This window comes from Physeter macrocephalus, chromosome 14, assembly GCF_002837175.3.
Source record: "Physeter macrocephalus isolate SW-GA chromosome 14, ASM283717v5, whole genome shotgun sequence".
Taxonomy (NCBI): Eukaryota; Metazoa; Chordata; class Mammalia; order Artiodactyla; family Physeteridae; genus Physeter; species Physeter macrocephalus.
In genome coordinates this window covers 62,156,812-62,178,764 of record NC_041227.1, presented here as the reverse complement: position 1 = coordinate 62,178,764, position 21,953 = coordinate 62,156,812, and the positions used below count along the sequence as shown (strand labels likewise).

Here is a 21,953-nt window from a genome sequence, read left to right as displayed (position 1 = left end):
TGGGCCTCTCACTGTTGCGGCCTCTCCCGTTGCGGAGCACAGGCTCCAGACGCGCAGGCTCAGCGGCCATGGCTCACGGGCCCAGCCGCTCCGCAGCATGTGGGATCTTCCCGGACCGGGGCACGAACCCGCGTCCCCTGCATCGGCAGGCGGACTCTCAACCACTGCTCCACCAGGGAAGCCCTAAACATCTTTACTGGAGTATAATTGCTTTATGATGGTGTGTTAGTTTCTGCTGTATAACAATGTGAATCAGTTATACATATACATATGTTCCCATATCTCTTCCTCCTTTTGTGTTTTTATAGAGGCTTCATTACTTTGGCATAATTGATTAAATCATTGGCCACTGGTGATTGAACTCAATCTCTATCCCTGTTCCCCTCCCAGGAGGTCAGAATGGTAGAACTAAAAGTTCCAACCCTCTGATCACAGGTTTGGCTCTCCTGGCAACCAGCCCCCAACCTTCGGTGTGGTCCAAAACGCCACCTCAATAACAAAACAAAAGATGCCTTTATTGCTCTCATCCCTTAGGAAATTCCAAGGGTTTTAGGAGGTGTGCCAGCAACAAAGACCAAAGATATGTTTCTTATTATAAATCACAATATCACTCGGGCCTGAGCATCTGTATTTTTAAGGCACCCCTGGTTTTTCTAAAGTGCAGTGTGGATTGAGAACTAAAACCCTAAAGGCTCCCATACTCCTCCCTCCCCCAGGCTGCATGTTATCCTTTTGTGACTTCTTTTCCTTTTTGTCTTGATGCCTTGATTTCACTTGACTAAGAACTGTAGACAAGCCAGTGGGAGGGAGGAGAACTGGGGGCCTCTCCCAGCAAGACCAGGTGACCGTGTGTCCCAGCAACTTGGTGTTACAGGGTCTGATTGGATTAGATACTGCTAGAGGCTGTGGGGCTGAGATGAGGAGTTAAGTCAGGGAACCTGATAACAGCTCAGTTACATCTGGCCAGTCTTCAGAGTTTTTGACTGAAGTAGCTATAGGCAAGGGTCAACAGCAAAATGGGAATCAAGGTGCCACTTCATTAATAGCTGGACACCCCTCAGTGCAGAGCTGCTGGTAAAAGGTGGATGAGAGAATATATCCTCGCTCCAAATTAACCACCCAGATGTAGGTTTGAAAGAAGTGAAAACAGAGCAAGAAAGACCAGACCTACCACAAAGGGACAGACCCTTATCAGCTTTCTTGCCGCATGGCCCAGGAGGAAAAGTCCATCTACAGGGGCTAACCTTTAAGGCACAGTAACCCTAACTACCAGTAAAATATGGCCAAATAATTATTTAGTCAGAGGTTCCCAAACTTTCTTGGTTCACAGTGCTGTTGGTATCTGAGTACTTTTTAAATGGTTCCCTTCCCTAGTCCAAAAGAAATACTTAACAGCTTTGTTTATGAAGTAACTGGGTTCAAACAAGTTAAGTATTTGTGTCCCATCAACTGAACAAAGGTCTGGGAAAAAGTGCTTATAAATTAAAAGAAAAACATTTGTATTTTGTTTTAAAATAACCACAGTTATTTGCTGTGAGTTTGCTGCAGTGCCCTGGGGCACACGGTTTGGGAACCAAAGGTCTAGACCTAACCAGATTAGCAGTTGATTCTACCTGAGGGAGAGCCGGGAAAACAAGTGAACAGAAAAGCAGGAACACAGGGAAGGGGACAGAACTCTTCCTCTTCTAAACAGATGCTAGTTGCAGGTCTAGGCTTGCACTGTATTTGATTTCTGCAAAGGAGGTAAAAAAGGCTTTAAGGATATTTTCAAGGAAGACAATAGAAAATTCCACCTCCTACAAGACCTAGTGTCCCACAAGGGTGGAGATCTGAGCTGTGAGGACTTTGAGGATCAGCATAAAAATTTGTGGGGGAGAGGTCTTGCGATTTTGACGGGGTGGTCATTTTTATTCACAGGATACAAGCATCTTGTGTGCAGTTGATGACATTCAACTGCTGCTTGATGATCACGTGATAAAGACCCAGACCATGTGTGGCTCTCCGTTTATCAAACCAATAGAAACAGAATGCCGGGTAAGAGGAAATGAGGTTGAATGTTTTGTGATGGCCCATTAGCTCCGGGTTTCTTGGAGGAGCAAGAAGGTTTTTTTTGTTTGTTTTTTTTTCTGGCTGTGTGGCACGAGGGATCTTAGTTCCCTGACCAGGGATCCAGCCTGTGCCCCCTGCAGTGGAAGAGTGGAGTCTTAACCACTGGACCACCAGGGAAGTCCCGGAAGAAGGTTTTTAAGTCCAATTAACAAAGAAACTCACTTTCTCTTGATTGGAAAAAAAACAACAACAAAAGACTGAAAGCAATAATCATCCAAGTAAGCCTTTATAACAGTCTGCCAGACTGAGCTTTTGCAACAGTCTGCTAAAAGAGAAGATGAGATTATTTGAATGCACCAAACAAAAGTACATATGGAAAGTGTCTTATGGGCTATAGTAATCTAGAATGTAAATTACACCAGGTTTGGCCTCCTTTGCTCTTTGTTTGTAAGAGTGGGATAGGCTAAGGACACAAACTTGAGCCAGACTGCCTGGGTTCAAATTCTGACTCTGCCCCTTATCAGTTGTGTGACCTTGGACAAGTTACTTGAATTAATTGTATGTCAGTTTCTGCACCTGTGAAGTGAGCTTTGTAATAATATCTCCCTTATAAATCTGTTGGATTAAATTGGTTTCACATACATAAAGCACTCAGACCATCACTTGTCACAGAGTAAGCCTTATAAATATTACTGTTGTTGTTATTGTTATTATTATGATTATTCCACTAGGAAAAGAACTCTATGAGGGCAAGGACTCTTGTTTTTTTCTCTCATTGCTGTATCCACTTTGCCTAGAAGAGTGACCAGGACATAGCGGGCACTCAATAAGTATTTGTGGAACAAGTGAATGAGTGAATGCATCAATTTGTCGGTGGGTCTGTGATGCAGAGTGGCATGTTAATGACTCAGATATGAAATGCTAAATTTGCAGAACTGGGAAGAAAAGCTAGTTCGCGTGCAGGAAATTTTGGATGCCTGGTTAAAATGCCAAGCCACCTGGCTATACCTGGAACCAATCTTCAGTTCAGAGGACATCATAGCCCAGATGCCAGAAGAGGGCAGGAAATTTGCCGTCATTGATAATTACTGGAAATCACTCATGTCCCAAGCCGTGAGTTTTTACTACCTAGCACATCTCACCATCAGGAATGTGGGATGCCGTACAGATGTCTCTCATTGTGCAATGCAGCCATGTCCCTTGAAACCTATTAGTAAACTGGATTTTTGCAAATTCAATATCTTTATAAATTTTTTCTAATTTCAAAAGTTATTTGTTATTAAAAATTCAAACATGGAAATAGGAAACATAAAAAGTAGAGGCCTTTTGAAATCCCAACTTCATAGAGGTAACTGTTAGCAGTTTGGATAATTTAGCTCTCATTCCTAACGAGGTATAAGATTTTATTTGTTACACGATAATGCAGTAAAGCTTTTATAGATTGAGAATAATTTTAGAATTCAGATAATTCTCTGTATTCTGTTACTCAGTTGTTTAACAAATGTTCAAGGGACCAGCACAGACTAGTATAGAATGTCGTGGTCTGAATTCCACAATCCCAGAAGTTAAAATATAATTGGCTTCGTTGGTTTCATGTGCCCAACCCCAGCCCAGTCAACCATGGCCAGAGGAAGAGGGTCATGTTATACGAGCAGTCAACCTTGTGGGATTAGGAGGTGATTAGGGTAGGAGGGTCATTAGTTGATGGGCTGGTCGCACAATCATTACAATAACCAGTCTCAGAATCTGGGAACCCCATGATGATTATCACCTTTTTTTATGGAACCTAGGTAAAAGATACCAGGGTTCTGATGGCAGCAGACCAACCACGGATGGCTGAGAGGCTTCAAGAAGCTAACCTTCTGTTGGAGGACATCCAGAAGGGGCTGAATGATTACTTGGAGAAGAAGAGACTATTTTTCCCCAGGTATCCAGTACCGTTCTCTTGCTTGAAGTTGCCCTCTTGACCCATATATAGGTAGAATTACATTTTTTCGTACTGAGAGTTAGCTTCTACTCATCTATTCCATATTCTTTCTAGGTTTTCCATTCCCCAAAAGACAGCTCTCATGGGTAAGGCTTGTCTTCACGGTCACTATTTAGGGTGAGGTTGAATGGACACCAATGGAACCAGCATGGTCAAATACCCAATTAGAGGGGTATAGTACTCAAGAGCCTGGACTTTGGAGTTAAACAGACCTCAGTTTGAGTCCTTAGCCACACGTGGCTATCCAGTGCTTGAAATGTGGCTAGTGTAACTTAGAAAGCAAATTTTTAACCTATTTAATATTAATTTTTAAAATGTAAATAGTCACATTTGGCTAATTGCTTCAGTGTTGGACAACACAAATATAGCACAAATAGAGGAAAGAACCTCGACTTGGAAGCACAAAACTTAGTAAGAGGAGACCTCTGAAATTTGGGCTTCTAGTCCTATACCCACTACTGTTATTCCTAATAAAAATATGAATAATAGCCAACACCCATACAGCATTTACCATATGCCAGGTCACCACTTTAAGTGCTTACACGAATTATCTGATTTAACCCTTACAATAATCCTATGAGGTCGCTAACATTATTTTTACCCCCATTTTACGAATGAGAAAACAAACAGTAACTTGCCAAAAAGCACAAGACTGGTAAAAGAACAAGCTAGAATTCAAATTCAGGTAGTCTGGGTAAGACACTCAGTTATTTAAATTCTCTGAGCTTCATTTTCTTCCTAAGTTAATTAAACACATACACGAAGTATCTCAATATTTCTTTGTGCATTTTTATGGAATAAAATTAAGCACTCTCAACAAACACTTTGAAAAAGTTATTGATAGTCACATATTTTAAATTAATTTTAGCTTGAAAATACAGTGCTATATAATGATTTTAGTTTTAAATTATACAGGTATATTAATTATTACTCTTATGGCCATTGGCCTTATTCCTTATCATACATGATGAATCCACAGAGGTCAGCTATTTGAATTTCACTTGGGAGTGGGAGAAATTGACATCCTCATTAGATATTGGTTAGTCAACCAGCCAACAAATAATTATTGAGCTATTCCTACCCATTCAGTGCTGCAGTTATAGTGTATTAATTTGCTTTGCTGCATAACAAGCCACCCCAAAACTTAGAAGCTTAGAACAACAGTTATTTTACTTAGCTCACAATTCTGTGGGTTGGAAAATTGGGCTGAGCTCAGCTGGGTAGTTCTTCTGGTCTCCTCAGGGCTCACTCAAGTGACTACAGTCAACTGGCAGTCAGTGGCCTCAGTCACTTGTCTGGTGGTTAGCTTCCTGTTGGCCAGGGCAGTGAGGATAATTGGGCCACATGTCTTTTATCCTTCAGAAGGCTAGCCTGGGTTTATTCACATGGTGGTGGTTGTAGGGTTCCCAAGAGCAGCAAGAGTGGAAGCTTCAAGGCCTCTTGATGTTTAAGCTTGGAACTAGTACAAATTCATGTTTGCCACAGTCTGTTGGCCAAAGCAGGACACAGACCCAGCCAAGGTTCAAGAGATGTGAAAACAAACTCCACCTCTTAAAGAGAGAAGCTGCAAATATTGTGGTCTTTTTGTAATCCACCAAATACAGTGAAAACCATCATCATATGATCCCTTCATCATGGAACTTAAAACCTAGTGGTTATGGGCTTCCCTGGTGGCGCAGTGATTGAGAATCCGCCTGCCGATGCAGGGTACACGGGTTCGTGTCCCGGTCCGGGAGGATCCCATGTGCCGCGGAGCGGCTGGGCCCGTGAGACATGGCCGCTGTGCCTGCGCGGCCGGAGCCTGTGCCCCGCAACAGGAGAGGCCACAACAGAGGAAGGCCCGCATACCACCAAAAAAAAAAAAAAAAAAATTGGGCCCGTGAGCCATGGCCGCTGAGCCTGCGCGTCCGGAGCCTGTGCTCTGCAACGGTAGAGGCCACAACAGTGAGAGGCCTGCGTACCACAAAAAACAAAAAACAAACAAACAAAAAAAACCTAGTGGTTACAGTAGAGGTTTGTCCCTTGAACATTTTCTGAAGGTTTGTTGTTGCTTAGGGTATAAGCAAGAGAATGAAGCTATCTTATTACCTCTAATATAAAACATGATAAAGCCCTCTGCACATGAATAGGCTCATTATTAACATGCACTTTTTACTTCCCACCTGTAACATTTTTCTGGAGATAAGGAAAGAAAGGGAAGTCTTTTCTCCTCCTACCCAGCAGTTCTCAACACTGACTGGACATTAGAATCGCCTGGGATTTTTAAAAATACTAATTCCCAGACCCAATCCCAGATCAGTTATATTACAATCTCTGGGAAGTGGAACCTTGGCATTGGAATTTTTTTTATAAGCTCTGCAGATGATTCTAAAGTGCAGCCAAGGTTAAGCACCACTGCTCTATCCAGGTTTCTTTCACCTGGTAGCAACCCCTCTCTCCCAGCCATATAAAATCCACATATACCAGCTTTCTTCCTTTCTTTTGCTCTGAGTCAAAACCATCTCCACCCTCTATGCCCTAGATGAAAAATAGTGAAGAGGAATGGGCCTTAGATAAGACTCTAGAAGTAGCTGGCGTTCATGGGAGTGTCATCTACCTGTTGGGGAGTATCACCTTGTTGGAAAAAGAAGCTCTTGGAAGAGATTCCAACAGCCATCTTCCTTTGCTTTGCAATAGGTTCTTCTTCCTATCAAATGATGAGCTGTTGGAGATCTTGTCAGAGACAAAGGACCCCCTCCGAGTTCAACCACACCTGAAGAAGTGCTTTGAAGGAATTGCCAAGCTGGAGTTTACAGACAGTCTGGAGATTGTGGGCATGATCAGCTCAGAAAAAGAAATCGTTCCATTCAAACAGAAAATCTCCCCAGCTCAAGCCAAAGTAACTCCACTTACCCATTTTTGGTTCTTATCGTCATAACAGAGCGAAACAGAGAGGCAGATTGTATGTTGGTTAAGCATTTGGACTCTGGTTCCAGAGTGCCTGGGTGTGGAACACTTAGATTACACAACTTAATGACGGGGTGACTCTGGGGAACTAACCTTTCTGAGTCTGCTTGCTCATCTCTAAGATGGAGATTGTACTGCAAGTCACATGGCATCCTAAATTTGTGGAAGGATTTCAACCAAACTTGATGTGGAGGCGGCAGCAGGAATCAGATCCAAACAACTAATGCTGTTGAAATCCCCATGAGCAGAGCCCGGTTTAAAGAGATCTGGTCAGATGGGGCAGGTGTTTTTAAAGGTCAATAATATTTCATGGAATTAATGCCATTTAACTCAGATTTTTCATACATGTGGCCTTATCAAATGAGTAAAATGTAAGTTTCTTCCACTCTTGCTGAACATGACAGCACCCCAGCATAGAAACAGACAAGCACTCTTGCCTTGCCGTTTTTGCCACCCACACATTTAAGTTGCAACGACCAGGGATCATACCTTAAAACCAGACACCAGCTAGCTCACAAGCACCTGAGGTCAGCCGGTACAGTTGCCTGAAATTCTAACACCGAATAATATGCTGCACATTCAGATTACCTGTAGAGCTTTAAAAAAATCCAAATGCCCTGCTTTCATCCCATACCGATTAAATGAGAATGCCTGGGAGTGGGAGTCAGGCATCCATAATTTTTAAAGATCTCCAGATGATTCCAGTGCACAGCAAAGTTTGGGGGCCGCTGGAATAATGCAAGAATTAGAACTGTTCAATTAGAAATGAGCAATTTATTTTATGAACTTGTCGACTAGAAAAAAAATGCGCAACCTAAACGTTAAGAGTTGTGTTTTGTTCAGCGGACATTCTTAGGACTTCAAGCTGGAGAGGCAGCATCTCAAGTAACCCTGAGAAAACTGCTTGGAGGAGGCAAGGAGGGGAGATATATAGGAGTTTTGCAACAAAGGGCAGGTAGTCTGAACCTCAAAAGATTATTGTTAATTAAAGAAAACCAGATATCTCAAGTTAAGGAATTTAGTGCTTTTCTATGGATGGGAAAATGCAAAAGTCTAGGCTCACTGAAATCATTCCTTGGATATGCACGTCAGCTCTCTGGGGCCAGTATCCTGTGTTTTCTCATCCTGAGTTCCCTCAGGGCTCACCAGCTCACTTTGGGAGGTGGTGGTTGTAGTCACTGATGGCTGCAGCATCTTTTGATTACTGATATGGCAGAGGCAATATTTTATTTCTCAAACTGAAGTGTAAATGTGTCATTTGTCTCCTGAGAGAGACATAAATAACTTTATTTACAGTTGTCTTCCAGAAAATGATATGAAAGAAGTGCATGTTAAAAACTCCCTATTGCCCCTTTTTTGAGACATACACTTCTTAGAATACAGTAAATAAGTGTAAAACCAGTAGTTAAAGAATACTGGCTTGAAGGTGTGCAAACCTTTGGCCTCCCTCCAGCCCTGTCCAGAGAGAAAGCTGGCTTCTGCCTATGGTCCCTCCCTCCAGGCTTGGCTAACTGTCACTGCCGCTCTGTCTGTCTCAACCCACAGGGCATGGTGGAAAGATGGCTCCAGCAGGTGGAACAGATGATGCTTGCCAGTATGCAGGAAGTTATTAGACTTGGGATTGAAGCATATGTCCAGGTAAATGAAAATTGGAGTACACATGCCAGGGTGTTGGTACACCAACAAGAACTTTGGGGACAAGGTTAAATGGAAGCCTGTCTTCTGCTAAAACCCACCCCTCTCCTGCTCAGTAACACCTGACCCCCTCTGTGCCTCTTTCTCCTTTCCCTGTAAGTCCTGGGGCAGTGTATGTATTTCTGAATATAAAACGTTTGCAGTTAGAAGCAGCTGACACTAGCATAGCCTGTGAACCAGAACCCTTTGTTTGCTGTGGGGCAGTCCTTTCTGTGAAAATAATTGATGGCAAGCGGTTTATTTAGAGCCTCTTCCCAATTAAGCATCCCCTCCCCCAGGTTTTTATTAACATTACACATGCCCTGAAGGGCTCAACTCATTAAGCTCCCAAAGCTTTAGGTGACCTGTATAACAGAAGGCCTAAGGGAAAAGAACCTGTTGCAATTACTCTTTAGCCAGCTCCTGGCAAGGTTAATGTTGGCAGACTAGATATTTAGTCTCCTCTACTTTAGATGCTTCTCACTTTGGGGCCCCCACCCCTATCCCCAGGACTTTTTCCATCAAAAAAAGGCGTATTCAATGAACACCTTCCCACTAAGTACCAAGAACTGACCCTGCTGCCCCTCTCAGTAGTATTTGCCTTGTAAATGAAAGACCAGTCCTTTATCCCATGACATATTACAAATCAAAAATTAAGTTAAAGAAAAATGGCTACCTGTAGGAAGTTATTTTATGCAATTGCATCTGTAGCCAGACACAGCAAACTTTTTCTGTAAAGGACCAGATAGTAAATGTTTTCAGCTCTGCAGGCAGTATACATCAGGCACAACTATTTATCCTTGCCTTTCTTTTCTTTTTTTTTTTTTTATAATTTATTTATTTTTGGCTGTGTTAGGTCTTTGTTGCTATGCGTGGGCTTTCTCTAGTTGTGGCAAGGGGGGCTACTCTTCACTGTGGTGCACGGACTTCTCATTGTGGTGGCTTCTTTTGTTGCCGAGCATGGGCTCTAGGTGCGTGAGCTTTAGTAGCTGTGGCACGCGGGCTCAGTAGTTGTGGCACACGGGCTTAGTTGCTCCGTGGCATGTGGGATCCTCCCCGACCAGGGCTTGAACCCATGTCCCCTGCCTTTATCCTTGCCTTTCTAATACAAAAGCAGCCTTGGATGATGGGTTCAACAGTGGGCATGGCTGTATTACAATATAACTTTATTTACAAAAACAGATATGGCCATATTTGGCCCTCAGGCTATAATTTCCCTATCTATAGTTAAAAAAAAGTTAGGGCGGTCATGGCTAAGAAAATCGTAGGGCAGTCCTGCAATGTTATGTAGCTATCAAAAGGAGTAGTTATATAAATACTTTCTGAACAACACCTTGATTATAACTATGTAAAATCCCTGGATGGGAGCATTAAAGAAAAAAAAGAAAGAAAGGAGTTGTTGACTGAAAAAAAAATGCACGACATGAGAGTTGTGAGTTAAGTTTTATTTGGGGCAAAATGAGGACTATAGACTGGGAGACAGCATTTCAGATATCTCTCAGAAAATGCTCCAAAGAAGTAGGGGGGAAGGTCAGTATATATGTGATTTTGGTGAAGGGGGAGTACATGCAGTCGTCACATATTTTTTGCAGAAGTTTTCTTCTAGTCTCGTGAAGGTTGCTGCTAGTCACGAGGAGCAGACGTCACCGTGAAGGGTTTTAGTGCTTTTCTAGATATGAGGAGATGCAAGAATTGGGCTCATAAAATGGTTTCCTGAAAGTATCTGATTATCTGAAGACCTGTTCTGCCAGTTTTTCCCAGAGCACAGAGTGCCTCATTCCTGATCTCCACCCTGAACTCCTTGCGGGGGGTGTTGAAGGTCAGCAGCTGCAGCAGGTCATAACTTAATCCTTGTAGAGGTAGATGGCAAGTGACAACTTATAGGCGACAGAGTTAATGAAATTGTTGGTGATGATCCTTTTCTTTTTCATAAATTTCAGGGAGGAAGACATAAATCAGTAATCCCAGAAATGTCAAGCCATGTAGCCTCTGAGGTTGGGGATGAATTTTGTTTTTGTTGAGGGGGTAAGATGGTGGTGGATGTTTTTAGGAAGTCAGTTTAAATCACACAACATGAACTGACCCTACAATGTGCCCCACTGCACTTTCCCAGGTTCCTCGTAATCACTGGGTCTTGCAGTGGCCTGGCCAGGTGGTTATCTGTGTCTCCTCCATCTTTTGGACCCAGGAGGTTTCCCAAGCCCTGGTTGAAAAGACCCTACCGGTAAGTGAACCTGTCATGAAGCTTGTAGAGGAGATTTGAGCTTGATTATGATTTGAATGACATATAATTAGAGTAGCCATTTTTCTAAACAAAAAAATAAACAGCCCCATGGTTTCACAGAAGGCAGGGTTCTCTTCAGGACAGAGATTTGGGAATTAGGGCTGTCCTGGAGTTCTGTAGTATAAGAACTCTCACATTTCTTCCCAGACGGAAATTCTAGGCTGCAGTATCCTGAGTTTCATCAGCCTTTTCTTTCAAGTGTCAACCTGGCAGAATTTCTACCAACAGAGACTGCTCATCTTCTTCCTAGGCCAAGAAGCCACCTGGTCCTTTTTTCCTCTCCTCTTCCTCCACCATATCCCTTCTTACCACCTCCAGTCCAACACTAACCCACCTCCAGCTTTTCCTTCAGCCTTCTCTTGAGACCAAGAATGCTCAGGTCCTGCTTGTCTTCAGATCCGGACACACATATTTCCAGCTAACTGTGCCACCGATGCCTGTACTTGAGAGTTCAAGACCTGGATGGATTTGAGTTCAAATTCTGACACCTCCACCTGTTAGATATGTGACCATGGTCAAGTTATGTAACCTGAACCTCAGTCTCCCTGTCTATAAAATGGAAGGAATTGTAGCACCACACCTTACTACTGTGAAGGGTTAAATGAGATGCTAGTAAATTATTCAGTACTTAGATCCTAGGCTATAAACCCCACAGGGCAGGGGGCATGTCTTCTTGGCTCACTGTCATATCTCAGGGGGTTATTGCAGTGTCAAGTACATAGTAGTTGCTCAATAAATATTTTTTGACTGAATACATGGTAACTTCATTCCCAACATTTTTACCATGGTATAATTTCCCATGATTATCTCATCAGAATTCCTGTTATTCCCCCTATATACAATATGATTGTCTGTGGCTAGAATATATTTTAATTTACTATATTTTGCTTTATACATTAAAATTAGAACATTAGTATTTGACCAAGTTTCACTTTTTACAGATTTCTCGTTGATAATTCCTAAAAGATGTGTTGCACTTTACACTTGCAAACTGCTTTCACGTACATCATTTCAAACCTCAGAAACACTAAAAAATTCTGACTTTTGTGACTGTATCTCTGTGCCCCAGTTTTCCTACCTGTAAAAGAGGAGAGTGCTTCCCATCACACACTCAAGCCCTGGAGTACAATGAATGCTGAGTGATGTGCCTTGGCATCCTAAAGGTGTTGGTACAGAATTGCTATCCATCCATCCATCTACCCATTGTTCATTTAACAAATATTTGTTTGACGTTGGAACTGGGACTTTGCTGCTAGGCAAAGGGAATTAGAGGTGAATGAGACAGTCATGGTCCCTGTCCTCACGGATTTACAGTCTAGTGGGGGGAGATAAAAAGGCTCTTTTATAGAACTATGATACTGAAAGTACAGGGATCCAGAAAGCATGGGAAGAAAGGAGAAAAGTAAGAGAGGGGAAGATTTCCCAGAAAAATAGTGTCTAAGAGGAGACATAAAATATGACTAGGGAGTAGCCAAGCAAAGAACAGGAGAAGAGCACTCCCGAGAGAGAGAGAGAGAGAGAGAGAGAGGGAGGAGAGAGAGAGAGGAGAGAGAGACCAGAATGTGCAAAAGTCCGACAATGAAAAGTACGGTGCATTCCAGCAACTGAAGGCAGTTTGGTCCAGAATTCCTGTGGGATGCATGTGGTTAAGAGAGATGCAGGGGGCAGTTCCATCACCAACGGCTTTACAGACACACCAAGGGTGATGGGGACACATCAAAAAGGCTTTTTTTTTTTTTTTCTGTGTGCTACGGATATTATAATTAATAACAATAACAACCACCACTATTTACTGGGTGCTTTATTCACACCAGACATTGTGCCAAGTGCTTTACATACTCTGTCTTATTTAATTCTCAAAACCACTTGAAGAATAGCTATAATTATCGGGATTTGACAGATCAGGAGACTGAGACTCAGAGGGTTAAAATAATTTGCCAAAGAAGACCATAACAGGAAAGTGGGCAAAATGAGATGAGCCTAGGGTGGTCTCACTTATTTTTAATTCTTTTTCTTTTTTTTTTTGAAGTTTTTATTTATTTATTTATTTTTGGCTGCGTTGGGTCTTCGTTGCTGCGTGCGGGCTTTCTCTAGTTGGCGGTGAGTGGGGGCTACTCTTCGTTGGAGTGCGGGGACTTATAGTGGTGGCTTCTCTTATTGTGGAGCACGGGCTGTAGGCGCATGGGCTCAGTAGTTGTGGCTCGTGGGCTCTAGAGCGCAGGCTCGGTAGTTGTGGCGCACAGGCTTAGTTGCTCCGTGGCATGTGGGATCTTCCCAGACCAGGGCTCGAACCTGTGTACCCTGCATTGGCAGGCAGATTCTTAACCACTGCACCACCAGGGAAGTCCCATTTTTAGTTCATTTTTATTGTTTAACTCTTTTGAAATAATGTCAGACCTGCAAATAATGTTGCAAAAATAATACAAAGAATTCCCATACACCCATCATCCAGATTCCCCACATATTATTATCTTACATAACCACAGTACAATGATCCAAATCAGGAAATCAACATTGATACAATATTATTATCTATTCTGTAAACCTTTTATACTCATCCTGGTTCAGGATCCAATCCAGGATTACATGTTTACATGCATTTAGTTTTCATATCTCCTTTGTCTACTTTAATCTGAGTTTCAGGTATTTTTGTTAATTCTGGTTTACTACCTAATTTATATAATAGTAAAATTCACCCTTTTTAGTGTGCATTTCTGAATTTTGACAAGCACATACATTTGTGTAACCACCATCACAGTCAAGACATAGAACAGTTCCAAACACCCTAAAATTTTCCTCATTCCCTTTGTAGTCAACCCTTTCCCCTATTCTCAGCCTCTGGCAACTACCATTTTGTTTTCTGTCCCTATAGTTTTGTCTTTTCCACAATATTATAAAAATGAAATCGTATAGTATCTAGACTTTCAAATCTGAATTCTTTCAGTTAGCGTAATGCATTTGAAATTTGTCTCAATGTTAATGACTGGGGGTGAGGGAAAGGGAGCTTGAGGGATGACATCCAGGAGTCTGGTTTGGACCATGGGGTGGTGGACGGTGTCATTCCAGAAAAGGGATTACCAGAAGAGAATCCAGTTTAACCCATTGTTCCATCTTCCTCCCCTGCTAGGATTTTCTGAAAAAGAGCAATGATCAGATTGCACAGATTGTCCAGCTGGTGCGAGGGAAGCTGAGCAGTGGGGCTCGACTCACCCTTGGGGCCCTCACAGTCATTGATGTCCACGGTAAGCAAGGAGGTTTCCCTCGCATTACTGACTGCCCAGTAAGAGCTGCCAGGCTTGCCTCTCTCCCTTCTGGGTGGAATGACTCAGGTCCCTTTTCTCATTAGGAAGAGGCTTCTCCAACTGAAAGTAAGTGAGGGGGTAAGGAGAGGAGTCAGTGCTTCTGTGTATCTCCATCTTATGTTTTCCCCTCCCATCCCCAGCCTTTCTGAGATTTACCAACGCGAATCGATTTCCTTGTACTGATCTTAATGAACATTTTTGTATACTTACTTGGTGCCAAGCTTTGTGCTAAGTGCTTGAGATACATTGTCTTATTTTTGTACACATTTCACAGATTAGGAGCCTGAGGTTTATAGAGGCAAATAACTTGCTGAGAGGCACACAGCTAGTAAGTAGCAGAGATGCTTTTGTTATTTGAACTTATGTCTGATTCCAAACCCAGAGACTGGAAATGGGCAGTAATGCAGGGGACGAATGGGTAAGAGAGGATGCCTTCCAGCTCTTCCTAAAAAAGAGAGAGAGAGAGAGAGAAGGAGAGAAGGAGGAAAGCAGGAAGAAGAGCCAGGGTCTTTATATAGAGCAAACCACCCCCACACCATCACGCCATCATCACCAGGGAAACTAGGGCTGGACCAAACTGGTTGCCTGGGAACAGTGTCTCTTTTGCTTACACACCCAGCTTGCTACTGGCAGTTCATGCATCTTACTCTCTGTGAGGCTGATGCTCATTTCTTTTTTGGCCACACGGCTTGTGGGACCTCAGTTCCCTGACCAGGGATTGAACCTGGGCTACGGCAGTGAAAGCCTGGAATCCTAACCACTAGGCAACCAGGGAACTCCCTGATGCTCATTTCAATCTGATTTCATTTGGATAGACTAGCATAAAATCCAGAGGAGAGAAGGGAGAATGTGATCTTCATCTGGCTACATATTTAACTGGTAGGAGTAATAAGTGCAAGCATGGTTACTGCCCAGGATACCTCAGAGTGGTTGGGTTTACACACACGCACACACACACACACACACACACACACACACACATTCATGCACAAACACACGAACATGCACTGCATAGGGAAGGTACCCCCAACCCAGTGCCTTGAGATTCACCTTCCTCTTGGATCTCTCACACGTACCCTGCTCCTGCCACCACTCTCTGGGTTCTCCCAGGAATCTGGTGTGGAATTAAATCCTTTGGGGTGAATGGAAGAGCTGTTGGTGTAATCTTCTGCAAGGACTCTTCTCTGTAGGGTTTTGGATTTTACTGTAGTAAAGATTTCTCTCACAGAGAGGCAGTAGACTTACAGAAGTGTCCCTTTGCAAAATTATATTTCTGAGATCCTGATTTCAAGCTGCTCTACTAGTTCTAAGATCACAATAGCACTTGCCCTGTGAGTTACCTAAAAAATAATGAATGATTCTCATAAACTTACACCCACAGTGATCTCCCATCACTGTGAGAAAATTAAATTAGGCTCACAATCCCATGACAGAAAGGAGAAAACCTAGAAATGTATCTCCTAGTTAGTTTCTCAGACACCCCCCTTCATGGAAAGAACACATCTAACGAGGATTCACGGGACCCCTACCCTTGCTAACTATATCAGGCAAGGCAGATCGTGTTCTCCTAGGATATCTAGAGGCCTGGAACAGGGCCAAAAGGGTCACACTGGGGATAAGATAGCATTTGGGTTAACTACATATTACAAACCCCTCTGGTTCAGCCTCCCAAGAGTTTGGGAATGATAACAGTAGCTAATACTATAAATTTATATAATACATAAATACAGATGTTGCTTGAAGTTTGGGGATGGGCGAGGAGGATAGTTGAGCCTAAAATTGTCAAGATAGTGAGGGGGTGGCCTTGATGACATCCTCAGTCAGACCCTTCTGAGGAATCCATGAAGACGGGAGGATGCTGATGGCTCTGCAAGTGTGTGTTTCCACGTCTGTGTCCCCACAGCTCGTGATGTGGTCGCCAAGTTATCTGAAGACAATGTCTGTGATCTGAATGATTTCCAGTGGATCTCCCAACTGCGCTACTACTGGGATGCCAAGGATGTACAGGTGCAGATGATCACTACAGAAGCCTTATACGGCTATGAGTACCTGGGAAACTCGCCCCGGCTGGTGATTACGCCCCTCACTGACCGCTGCTACAGGTAAACTCTGGGGCTCCCCCAGACCTGAAGGGTGAATAGAGAATTCCAAAAGGAAAACCTGGGGAAGAAGGTTAGAGCATCTTGAGTCTGTTACTTTTACCGTCTATATTTTAGTTTCTCAGATTTTAGAATTTTTCCCTTCGTCACCATGGTCCCACAGATGGGCATGGAAACTGGGCCTTAGGCCAGAAATGAGAACCCAGTAGGAGTCCTAATGCAAATTAATGTGTTCAAACCAACAATTAGCACGTTGATGCCTCTCCTTGAAAATGGCACAGTGCTTAAGTAAAAAGGTCTCCAGTGGCAGGAATCAAGATGGTGCCTGGCGATCCCATGGCCAGAGATAGAAAAGGGGCCAGGTAAAGGACCCAGGCAAGGAGTCTCTGAGCTCTGCCACCCAGTCTGATGAAGAGGTATGGCTATTCTGTGCTCAGCAAAGTGCTTTGCCACTTTGCTTGGCATTTATAACTTTAGAAATCTGGACTTTGTGAACTTGTCAATTTTGTGATGTTTAGATTTTTCTTTGATTTTATACATTCCTTAGAGTGGAATTTTTTTAATTATAAAAATAGTACTTGAGTATATTTTAAATTTCAGAGTCCTCAGTCACTTGTTTTCTATGTTCTATGATTTCTGTTCTTCATTCATTTATCTATTCCACTCATTATTCAACAACCATTTCTTGAACTTTCCTGTGCATGATGTATGAACTCCAGGAACCCTCAACCTAATGGGGTGGGGGAGAGACACACCCTCAGGTGATAACAAGAAAGTGTGTTAACTGAAATTATAGAGACTCATACAAGGGGCTGTGGAACCACAGTTAACACATCTTTCATTTCTAGCATTTATCTTGTGCCTAGCCTATGGAACTGAATCAAATATGGGTCCTGAACTCAAGAGTTCTTAACCTAGTGGCAGAAATATATTTATTTTTCATCATTCCATTGGCATTGATGATCTTTGGAATGTGGAGTTTATGAGGATTTTTTACTTTTATTTGATTCATTTAGTAAGTATATATTCATTTATCCATTCAATCATTCATTCAAACAAATGCTTACAGGTGTCACCCATGTACCAGGCGCCGAGGTTACAACACTGAGTAAAATAGAACTTTTTACAATGATGATGTATTGCTCATATAATCAGGGAAAAATATTTAATTACTTGTCTGAGTCAAAACAAAATAAACCAAAAGCAAGTTTCTTTCCTGTGCCTTAGGACTTGGCACTGAGTTCTTATTCTCTTCTCCTTAGGACACTGATGGGGGCTTTGAAGCTGAACCTTGGGGGAGCCCCAGAGGGTCCAGCTGGGACAGGCAAGACAGAAACCACCAAAGATCTAGCCAGAGCTTTGGCCAAGCAGGTAGGGAAATGCTGTCCTTCCGCACACTCTTTTTCCCATCCCTCTCTGGACCCCTGTCCAGGGGAATTGGCATGAAGTTCAAGATGATTCACAGTAACAGGCAGAGTGGGGCTCCACCTCCTTCAGTGGAACAGGAAGAGGGGAGCCCCACCTCTGTTTCATGGTACAGGGTGATTCAGATGGGAGGAAACCCATCCTGAATGGTGCCCACATCCTCCCTCTTTCTAGTGTGTGGTCTTCAACTGCTCAGATGGTCTAGATTACAAAGCCATGGGGAAGTTCTTCAAAGGGCTGGCCCAGGCTGGAGCATGGGCCTGCTTTGATGAGTTCAACAGGATTGAGGTAACTTTGCTACTGGGCTACTGAATGGAGGGTTTGGACGTGCAGGGACTTTTTTCTGGGCTCTCAGTTCCTCAGTGACAGGGACTTATGTCTCCTCTAAGGCCCGTTGCACAGAGTAAGTACTCAATGAACCAAACAAAAACAGCCCCAAGGAGACAAAATGCATATTTTATACACATAAACATTCTCACCAAATTGATTCCCTCACTCACTCATTCAAAAATTTATTGGGCTTCCCTGGTGGCGCAGTGGTTGGGAATCTGCCTGCCAATGCAGGGGACATGGGTTTGAGCCCTGGTCTGGGAAGATCCCACGTGCCGCAGAGCAGCTAAGCCCATGAGCCACAACTACTGAGCCTGCACGTCTGGAGTCTGTGCTCCGCAATGGCAGAGGCCGCGACAGTGAGAGCCCCGTGCACCGCGATGAAGAGTGGCCCCCGCTCGCCGCAACTGGAGAAAGCCCTCGCACAGAAATGAAGACCCAACACAGCCAAAAAAAAAAAAAAAAAAAAAATTATTGAGCAGCTACTCTATGTCAGATACTCTGCATGTGTTCATGATACAAAGATGAGCAAAAAATGGTTTTGCCCTCTAGACTGTTACAGTCTAGCAAAGGGAAATAAAAATTAAACAATACAAATAGAATATGAGAGAAGTCTATAGCAGTGGTACAGAGGAGTCATCACAAAAGAGGGGGTGGTTAATTCTATTTGGGTAGGAAATTGAGATTAGGAAATGTAAACATGCAACTTGAACCAATAAACACATACTATGGGTGAAGCATTATGCTAGGTGCTGGAACAAAGGTAAAACAAAGATAAGATACTATGGAAACTACTTACACACACACACACGTATGCACAGGTATGCATGCATATACACACCAATTTTCTTTTTCTTTACCAAAACCCTAAATCATGCTCCTAATTTTGAATGTGAAGGTCTTATTCTCAGTTGATGGGGTTCTTTCTTTGCTAAGTGAAGGGTGCTTGGGCATAGTGGGGTTGGTGGCTGTCAGAAGCAGGAGCTCAAATCAACCAGCCATTCTCACTCCAGGTAGAAGTGCTGTCTGTGGTAGCTCAGCAGATTCTCAGCATTCAACAAGCCATTATCCGGAAGCTAAAGATGTTCATCTTTGAAGGCACTGAGCTCTCTCTGAACCCAACCTGTGCTGTCTTCATCACCATGAACCCTGGGTATGCTGGCAGGGCTGAGCTGCCAGATAACCTCAAGGTAAATACTGAGTGTGTAACTACTGGGTGTACTTTATGGTATAGAAACCTTTGGAAGTATCCAAGGGTCTCACAGAGAAGCCAAATAATAGTACCAGTTGACATTTTTCAGCTGTGAGAAGTAAAGACGTTACTTGGCTTCAGAACTCAACCATCTCCCCAACTAGGTCTCATGAGATGGGAGGAAATATATACATAATAACCAATGGCAAAGAGGAAACAATGAACACTGGAATAAGTATCACTATTTCTGTGGTCTACAGGGGTCAGACAGTTAATATAAATGAGAAAAGCCAGCTGGGCCTGGTAGGGACTCTGACAAATGCCCCATCTAGAGGCAGCAGCCCCTACTTAGCCCCAGCCTACTGTTGCCAAGCAGGAATTGTCAGATCTTCTCATTTTTCAGGAAAAGCCAGAAATTTTGATTTTTACATGAAATCTTATTTTTAGATCCTGGATCAATGCAAAAAAAAAAACCAATTCACTGTAGGCCAAATAAAACAGATCTGCTTATAAGAGAGCATCAAAGTTCAGCACAGAGAACGCTGGTAGACCAAGACTAGAGCACATGGAGCTAAGCTGGTTAGGCCTAAGTGGTGTCCACAAAGCAGGCTGTTCCAACCAGCTAGAGAGATAACAAGAGAGCTTATATGTCCCTGGTACCTACTGCTGAGCTGTCCTGAGCTACAGCTGTGGCAATAAGCATTGGCCCTGCTGCTAGTGGGAGAAAGAAAGTGCCTCTGAAGGGGCAGAGAGAGAATTCCAACCAGGCCATCTTAAGGGAACAGGCACTAGATGACCTTGGCATGCTGCTCTCATGGAAGGAAAAAACACAAAGTGCAAGATGAATAGGTCTTCACCTGTGGAAAGAGCACTTAGCACCCCAACTGCATGAAGAGAGCAACCAGAGGGAAAATTCTAGGCCTGCTTCTTTATGGATTTCCTTTCAATTTATTGCTCCATTCCCTTGCCTGAAAGACGTAAGAGAGACCTGGACAAAACCCACATTCACTGACTTTAGGACATGATGCTCCATCTGCTAGAAGCACATTCTGATGAGTTCCCTGAAATCTAATTCAGACAAGCCACTCCTCCTCCTCCCTGGGAATGGAAAAGAAGTCAAAGAGATCCCTAAGGGTGACTTTTCCTCTCTAGGTCAGCATAGGCCAGGGGACACCAAAGTAGAATTTGGACCCACATTTCTCATTTTAGAGTGCCCAGTTGATGTAACTTCCCCCTGCACCCCTTCCAGCCAGCAACCATGTTAGATCTGCACAAACAACTTTCATGAGACAGTGTGGCATAGTAGAAGGTACCCAGGGTTGGTGTCAGGAAGCCTGGATTCTAGTCCTGGCTCTACCTCTAACTGCATGACTTGGGCAAGTCACTTCTCCTCTAAGATCTAAGATATTAGAAACAATACCTGATGTTTATTGAGCCCTCACTATGTGCCACACACGTTTTTAAGCACTTCACTTACATAATATCATTTGTTCTCATGATAACTATGAAGCGGGCACAGTTGTTAGTACATTTTGAGATGAAAGACCTGAGGTCTAGAGGGGTTACATAACTTATCCACAGTTAGTAGGTAGCAGAACAAGGACTCAAATCAGGATTTGTCTTGGGCTTCCCTGGTGGCGCAGTGGTTGAGAGTCTGCCTGCTGATGCAGGGGACACGGGTTCGTGCCCCGGTCCGGGAAGATCCCACATGCCACGGAGCGGGTAGGCCCGTGAGCCATGGCCACTGAGCCTGCACGTCCGGAGCCTGTGCTCCGCAACGGGAGAGGCCACAATAGTGAGAGGGAGCGGCTAGGCCCGTGAGCCATGGCCACTGAGCCTGTGAAAAAAAAAAAAAAAAAAAGATTTGTCTGACTTCAGGATTCTTCTGATATATAATTATCCTGCATCCCTGAATGACTTCTACTGTCTACATTGAACACCGGAAAGCTCCAAAAGTTGAATGATGCTCATTTGGCATAGGAAGATGAGGTGTTGCTAGGATACCAGCACCTAAGGCCTTCCACACAACCACTGAGGGACCCCATGTGACAAATGTACCTGGACAAGGCTAGTGGGGAGGTTCATGGAGCAGTAGATCTGTCCAGTAAAGACAGTCCTTCTACACTGATTTGTCCTCCAGCCCTCCTTCCTTGATTGTCACTGGTGGTCTGAATGATCATGTTACTTCTCTTTGCCTCTGTAGATGTACCTTCCCCCATTTTTACCTTATGTGTTTAGGTTCTAAATGGCTTTTTCTTTTCCAGGCCTTGTTTCGGACAGTGGCCATGATGGTGCCAGATTATGCCCTTATTGGAGAAATCTCCCTCTACTCTATGGGGTTTCTAGACTCCAGAAGGTATGTTATATTGGCTTTCTAGTGGGTTCTAAAGAAAGAGTGACAGAGTGGCTTTTTGTGGGGTGGATTCAAGGTAAATTGTCCATTGGAAAAAAAAGAGAGAAACTTCAGAAACTGCTTTTACTCACAAGTTGATCTGAAAGCACATAGCCCTGGTCTTGGTCCTGACCCCATCCCTGACTAGGAAATGGCTCAGATTACCAAGAAAGGGCCTCCACTCTATTTGTATACACCTGGACTTCTTCTTTTTTTTTTTTTTTTTTTTTTTTTTGTGGTACGTGGGCCTCTCACTGTTGTGGGCTTTTCCAT

At 43.3% G+C, this 21,953-nt stretch overlaps 1 protein-coding gene across 28 annotated transcripts in view; it reads left to right on the top strand.

Moving 5' to 3' along the window:
- DNAH3 (dynein axonemal heavy chain 3) overlaps positions 1-21,953 on the top strand; it is a 249,724-nt gene that overhangs the window by 75,317 nt on the left and 152,454 nt on the right. For 27 of the 28 annotated variants that reach the window (XM_028498493.2, XM_055090018.1, XM_028498501.2 and 24 more), the window contains 12 exons: positions 1,918-2,034; positions 2,983-3,162; positions 3,840-3,976; positions 6,713-6,914; positions 8,528-8,620; positions 10,770-10,880; positions 14,068-14,182; positions 16,146-16,344; positions 17,604-17,712; positions 17,941-18,054; positions 19,110-19,286; positions 21,553-21,644. In XM_028498493.2, coding sequence (XP_028354294.1) covers positions 1,918-2,034; positions 2,983-3,162; positions 3,840-3,976; positions 6,713-6,914; positions 8,528-8,620; positions 10,770-10,880; positions 14,068-14,182; positions 16,146-16,344; positions 17,604-17,712; positions 17,941-18,054; positions 19,110-19,286; positions 21,553-21,644 — 1,646 coding nt within the window. The remainder of the gene's footprint in view (positions 1-1,917; positions 2,035-2,982; positions 3,163-3,839; positions 3,977-6,712; positions 6,915-8,527; positions 8,621-10,769; positions 10,881-14,067; positions 14,183-16,145; positions 16,345-17,603; positions 17,713-17,940; positions 18,055-19,109; positions 19,287-21,552; positions 21,645-21,953) is intronic. The other variant, XM_028498495.2, reaches the window with a different exon arrangement.